Source organism: Etheostoma spectabile, chromosome 9, assembly GCF_008692095.1.
Source record: "Etheostoma spectabile isolate EspeVRDwgs_2016 chromosome 9, UIUC_Espe_1.0, whole genome shotgun sequence".
NCBI lineage: Eukaryota > Metazoa > Chordata > Actinopteri > Perciformes > Percidae > Etheostoma > Etheostoma spectabile.
In genome coordinates this window covers 23,369,337-23,375,509 of record NC_045741.1, presented here as the reverse complement: position 1 = coordinate 23,375,509, position 6,173 = coordinate 23,369,337, and the positions used below count along the sequence as shown (strand labels likewise).

The 6,173-nt window shown below is 41.7% G+C and overlaps 1 protein-coding gene across 2 annotated transcripts in view; it reads right to left on the bottom strand.

The window, feature by feature from the left end:
* Positions 1 to 651: 651 nt before the first annotated feature.
* The window catches only part of slc34a2b (solute carrier family 34 member 2b), an 8,699-nt gene continuing 3,177 nt past the window's right edge, over positions 652 to 6,173 (bottom strand). For both annotated transcript variants that reach the window (XM_032526746.1, XM_032526747.1), the window contains exons 8-13: positions 5,276 to 5,371; positions 4,131 to 4,242; positions 3,485 to 3,652; positions 2,358 to 2,474; positions 2,139 to 2,263; positions 652 to 1,511 (exon numbers count right to left, since the gene is read on the bottom strand). In XM_032526746.1, coding sequence (XP_032382637.1) covers positions 990 to 1,511; positions 2,139 to 2,263; positions 2,358 to 2,474; positions 3,485 to 3,652; positions 4,131 to 4,242; positions 5,276 to 5,371 — 1,140 coding nt within the window. In that variant the 3' untranslated portion in view covers positions 652 to 989. The remainder of the gene's footprint in view (positions 1,512 to 2,138; positions 2,264 to 2,357; positions 2,475 to 3,484; positions 3,653 to 4,130; positions 4,243 to 5,275; positions 5,372 to 6,173) is intronic.

The following is a 6,173-nucleotide window of genomic DNA, read 5'->3' as shown; positions in this document are numbered from 1 at the left end:
ATAACTGTCATACTGAAATTTGTGAAAACCATAAAATATTAAACTTTTCTCATTACAAACAATAACGGAAGATGGGAATCATTTCAGAAATGTAGCTATCTATGATTGTTTGATTGCTAACGTTAGCTCAAAACACCATTCGACTGACAACCTTTGTTGTGTTTGATGCTAACTTGTAGCTAAGCTAGTAGTCATTTCAAAAACATTTAGCTATTGATGATAGTTTAATTGCTAACGTTAGCTCAACACGCCATTAAACTGACTGCCTTTGTTGTGTTTGGTGCTAACTTGTAGCTAGCAGTGAACCAACTTTGTTAAGTAGGTTCATTTTTTATGGTGTATAGTTTCCATAATTGGGAAATAAATCTCCCCGGGGCAGCTTCTGGCTCTGCCCCTAGTCATGTAACATTAGGTTATGTTAATGTAGTAGTACAATGTTTTCCTCTCATGTAGAAGTACACAGCAAGTCAGTAATATATTGGGTTGCATATAAAGTTGTTTGATGTCCTTTTGTAAGTACTTTCAGGGTACAATGGTTATGGAGAAAACTACTACAGCAATACAGGCCAAGCAGAAGGTTCTGAACAGACACAGTCTATTAAAAAGTCAAAAATTGACAAAACTGTGCTTTAAAAATAGGAATTTCTTTAATTTACAAATAGTCTTAAATACTGAAGCAAAAAACATATTTTGAAATGCTTATTCAAAGTTGAAAATAAAACCAACAATCTCTTACACATACAATGAAAATATAAAAACAAGTCATAACATTCGGAACCACCCATAATTAAGTCTTAGCAGATAGTGAGTCTGAACAGTAAAACATCGCAACCCTTGTGTTCATAATCTCTGCATGGTGGTGTTTACTACAGTGCTTAGCATTTAAACCAATGTAGGGTAATTATCAACATACCACAACCCGAGAGCTGTGTTATGAATACGTCATTGCATTGCGTATAGACTCCCAATACCCATTTAACTTGATAATATTAAAGGTGTGTTGCTCTAACAGCCTCCGTTGTGTCCTCATCTCTTGACATGGCTGGGTTATCGTACATCTCCAGAGTCTTCTGGCTCTGAATCTTTTCACCGTCCTTTTTCCTGCAGCACCAGCAGCAGTGTTTGCTACAGCTGCCGAAGACCTTGGTCACCATCTTGTCCCAGGGCGCCATTGAGTGCAGGGGCTTCGGCAAAAAGTCCCAGTCCCGGAGGAACTTTGGCAAGTAGCGGGGGCAGCGAGACTGCATCACGTTGACAATGATCACAAAGACGGCCAACGCAACGATGGGCACGGCCACGCCGACCAGGACTTGCCAGCCAGCCAGCGACAGGCCGAATACAGACAGGGGTAAAACCAAGAAGCACAGGACGAGGTAGAAGGCGGCAAACCAGCGGTACTTTGCCGTATGGTTCCCCAGCCCTCTGGCCAACCTGATGGGCAGCCGCGTCAGGGGGATCGGGTACCACAGTAAGATCCCCATGATGTTGAAGAAGAAATGACAAAGCGCAATCTAGAAAAACAAAACACAGATGACGGTCAAACAAAGCTATCGCTGTCAGATCTCATAGAAAATATCAATCAGCGAGCAATGCTTTGGGTTTCCTGAAAGAATTTACGCTGAGCTTCATTTGAATAATTGTTATGAAATTTTCTAATATGTATTGTCCCTAGGGGATGGAACTGAATCACCTTCATCCCCTTGTAGGGTACGTTTATCCAAATATGTAAAATAAAGTAAATTGGAAAGATACCTCAGATTTATCCTTACTACAAAATGGTACTATAGAATGTTGAATCATCAAAACTAAAAACTCCCATTAGAATTTCATCAGCCAATCACGTCATAGCATTCCTCCTTTAAATCTGTTCTTCTCTCTGCTGCTGTCAGTTGTCATTCACCTCCGGTCATCGTCATCCATGGGACCCATGGAGCCCCCCCCCCCGCTTCCGGTGGGGGGTACTTCCATCTAGTCTTCAGGCTCTTTCACCAGCACCAGTGTCTTGACTCCATCGGGGGATATGCTACCTTTGGCTTCTCTACCCCTTATACAATTAATTACATAGCGATAGAGTCTAATCACCGAAAACTCTCTACATTTCAATATCGTGTGATGGGAAACTTTGTATTGCATATTACCTGCAGGGAGTTGGAGAGCGTTTCTCCAGGGCTAGCCATAGCAGCGAGTATAGCAGTGGTTGTGGTACCAATGTTAGACCCCAGTGTCAGGGGATAGGCTCTCTCCAGGCTAATGACACCAATACCTGGTGAAAGACCATTGACAAGATATAAATCATGGTCTAATCAAAAATAAAAATGAGAAAATACAGTCAAACCAATATGTAAATGTCGACTTACCCACTAGAGGAGTTATAGCTGAGGTGAACACGGAGCTGCTCTGAACTATGAACGTCATCCCTGCTCCCACCAGCATCGCAATGTAGCCGGTAACCCAGGCGAAGGGGAAGGGGAAGTCTGTAGTCAAGCAGAAACACAGACAGTGGGCAATAAACCTGATGAAGTGAGCAAAGTGTTAATGCACACATCACCACCTCACGATTAGACCAAACGACTAGTTTGATCACAGCATTGTGTCTCCGTCATGCTGCAGGGCTGATGCTCAGGGAGGCTGTACCTGTGTCACTCATCGAGCATCCCTATGGAGAGCTGAAGGGCTGGGTTATATAAAGTTGTTTTTCTGGTTTAAATTGAATTTCGTTTGAATGATCCATTATGGTTTCATAAAATCCACAATCAAGTCTTATGTGTATTTTATGAAACTAGAAAACTTATAAAGTCCATGGGTACAAACTATCTGAAGTCTCTTTATATAGACCTTAGTGGTCCCCTAATACTGTATCTGAAGTCTCTTTTATATAGACCTTAGTGGTCCCCTAATACTGTATCTGAAGTCTCTTTTATATAGACCTTAGTGGTCCCTAATACTGTATCTGAAGTCTCTTTTATATAGACCTTAGTGGTCCCCTAATACTGTATCTGAAGTCTCTTTTATATAGACCTTAGTGGTCCCCTAATACTGTATCCAAAGTCTCTTTTATATAGACATGAGATATATAAGAGCTTCCCTCTGCTGTGTGTCACCCCCCATCTCTCTCCCCTTTCTTGTTTATCCACTATCACCAATAAAGGGAAAAGCCCTCAAAAAAGAATTACTTATTACTTATTACACTTTATTGTGTGTTTTAGTAAATATAAAGTACAATGACTGTAACTGCTTTGGGGTGAATTATTAATGTAAGAAATGATCCTTTTACTAATACAACAGGTCAGTGGAAAGTTTTACAATTGTAGAATCTGTTTCATATCCAAGCAATATTGGTTTTGAAATATCTAGTCGACATTGAATTGCAGAAGTAATGGATTCGGGAATCAGAATGGAATCTATATGGGAAATCAGTGGCGATACCCAGCCCTAGAAGGCTATCAAACAGGCGGGAGAGAGCATGTTAGCAGGAAATTGTTACCTGTGTTGAGCACCTTCTTGATGACCACGGCCACCTGTCCCTTCAGCATGGAGTTGAGCAGCTTGACGATGAGGATGAGGCAGGTGCAGAGGACGAGCAGAGACAGGGCCAGGAGAATGAGGCCCACGGCCAGGTCCGGCAGGTTAGCATTAACGAAGATGTGTTTGCCTGCAGCAGACGGTCAGAGAGATGATTGGCATTTGAGCTTCCACTCTGGTCTCGCATTATGTCGCAGCCAAACATAGCCTCATGTGCGTGACTCACAGCTCAATACCAGTTCCTGATGTAATGAAATTGTAAAATAAGTGTTTTTTTTCTGTTTCTAAAGCCAAGCACAAAAGAATTTACTTCAACTGGAGCTGAATACTTTGCCCATTTAATGGTCATGTGGTTTCATGTGCTTCAACAAGGCAGCGTGAATAGATGTATTGAGCAGGTAGACGGGTCAAGGGAGGGCATTAGCTGAGTCACTAGAACGACTCAAAGGTGGTCATTGTCCGGACATCAGAGATCTGGATGAAGGAGGTTGTTGTGTCTCATGTATCACTGAGCTTTACTGGATCAGATGCTCCTAATTGCTTTGTAACTGTTCTTTTTTTCTTTCTTTCTTTGAACCGTTGGTATTCACTGATGGAGGCACGCTTACATTTCTGTTGGTAATCGGTCCAAGACGAGTTCATCTGGGTCCAGGTCAGGTTTCCTTCGTCCCAGCAGACTGCGCCAGCAGTGCAGTTCTCCACTGTTGCGTTCCAGAAAGTCTAAAAGCAAAAAGAGCTTTAAATGGGAGAGCAGCAGCAGGGGCGGAGCACGGGGATGGCTTCTGGGGCTCCAGCCTCAAATGGTTTCTAATAAAACCCCTACGGATCTTTTAGGGTTTTAAAAAAGCTTCAACTTTGTGTAATTTCCCCTCAGTCTCTCTGGCAACTATAACATCGCTATGTTTTGGTTTTTAAGCAGAGTTTTGAGCCAACAGCGATCTTGAATGCACACAAGTATTTTTAGCTCCAAACCAAATATCTCATCCGCATTCTTGTGGACTGGGCAACACGAGGCAGCATGTTCGCTCTGCCCGTTGCTGGTAGTTGCCATGGTTATGTTAGCTTAGTCTCAGAGAATTAATTTCCCAATCAGGCAGCGAAACATCGGCATCACTGTTGGTGTTGCCAAAGGTCTCTGCAGCCATTCAGACCGCAACACAACCCCGCAGAACCATGACGGGGTCAGAAGGGTTTCCAAATGTCTCCAGGTTAGGGGCTCGGAAACCCCAGAGCAGAGGGTATATTGTGTATATACAGTATATATATGTACATATATATGTATATTGATTTGCAAGTCCAGTCAGATGCTACTATATATAAATATATATATACCCTCTGACTGGACTGGCAGATCAATGGAGCAAAAGTTCTATTACTGGGGAAACATCGCCTATCATTCTGTGAACTGTACTCCAACACATTGGAACAAAGATAGGTTTAAAAAAATGATGCTGTTTACGCCAAATCCCTACCCGACCTATGTTATGTTGCCTGAGTTAACAATAATAACTAACATCAATTTTTGCCCCTTTTTCCGTTGTGTTCTGGTTTCAGACAGTAAGGATGTCGGCTCTACATACAGTATGACTCTTTTCTTTGGCAACTTTTATGTTGTTCCCAATGATGTACATATTTTCAGGCATTCTATTATCAATCTAGAAAAATAGTGCCTTTATCTGTAGAGTGTCTTGAGATAACTCTTGTTATGATTTGATACTATAAATCAAATTGAACTGAATTGTGTATTTCTTACCGTGTTGGTCTCTTTTTTGCACCATACTTTGATCAGACTCTTGTTTCTGGCTGCCGGGTCACCAGTGGCGATGTCAGCGATGACAGATTTGTCCAGCTTAAAAGACAAAAACACAAAAAAAGCCTTCTCAATGGTAATGGTGCATACTTCTTGATGATCTCAATGCCACTGACTCTACCAGGGTTATCCTAGTGAACTAAAACTATAACAAATATAAAATAAGCAGTAAAAAAAATGTTGTAAACTTAATAAAAACTAAAACCTTCTAGAAAAACTAAAACTAAAGTGAAACTATGTTGTCAGGTTACAAAGCAAAAAAATAATTACAGTATAAATTAATACAAATCAAGATTCCAGGAAATGGCGCTGTGCGGCCTCACATGGGACACTAACGTAGCACGTAACAACATCATGGCTATTCATATACAGTTCTCCATAACCTGCATTTGAGGCTGGGCAAATCAAATATCACAATAATTTTGACCAAATACATTAATGTTGATATTGCATCGATATTGGCGGTGTTGTGGTTTGGGGTTTGGGGTTCTTTTTCCCTTTTTTGGTTCTGTTGTTCTGTCTTGTGTCCTCCCCGGTCTTGTGTTATCTTGTGTTCCCCCGAGTGTCTGTAGGTTCTGTTTCCTGTTTTATTTTGAAGTCTGGTTTTTGTCCCGTCCTGTCTTTAGTCCTACTTCCTGTGTGTTCCCGCTCTTGTGATTACCTGATGTTTTCCACCTGCTTCCCTGCCCTCCTATCACCTGCCCCTCGTTACCTCGTTACCTTGTGGATTTAATGTCTGTGCGTCCCTTGTCTCTGTCCTTTTGTCTTGTTTTTGTGTTCGTTGATGTTGTACCGTTCTTTGGCCTGTCTAGAGCTTTCCATGTGAGTTTTACCCTGCCGT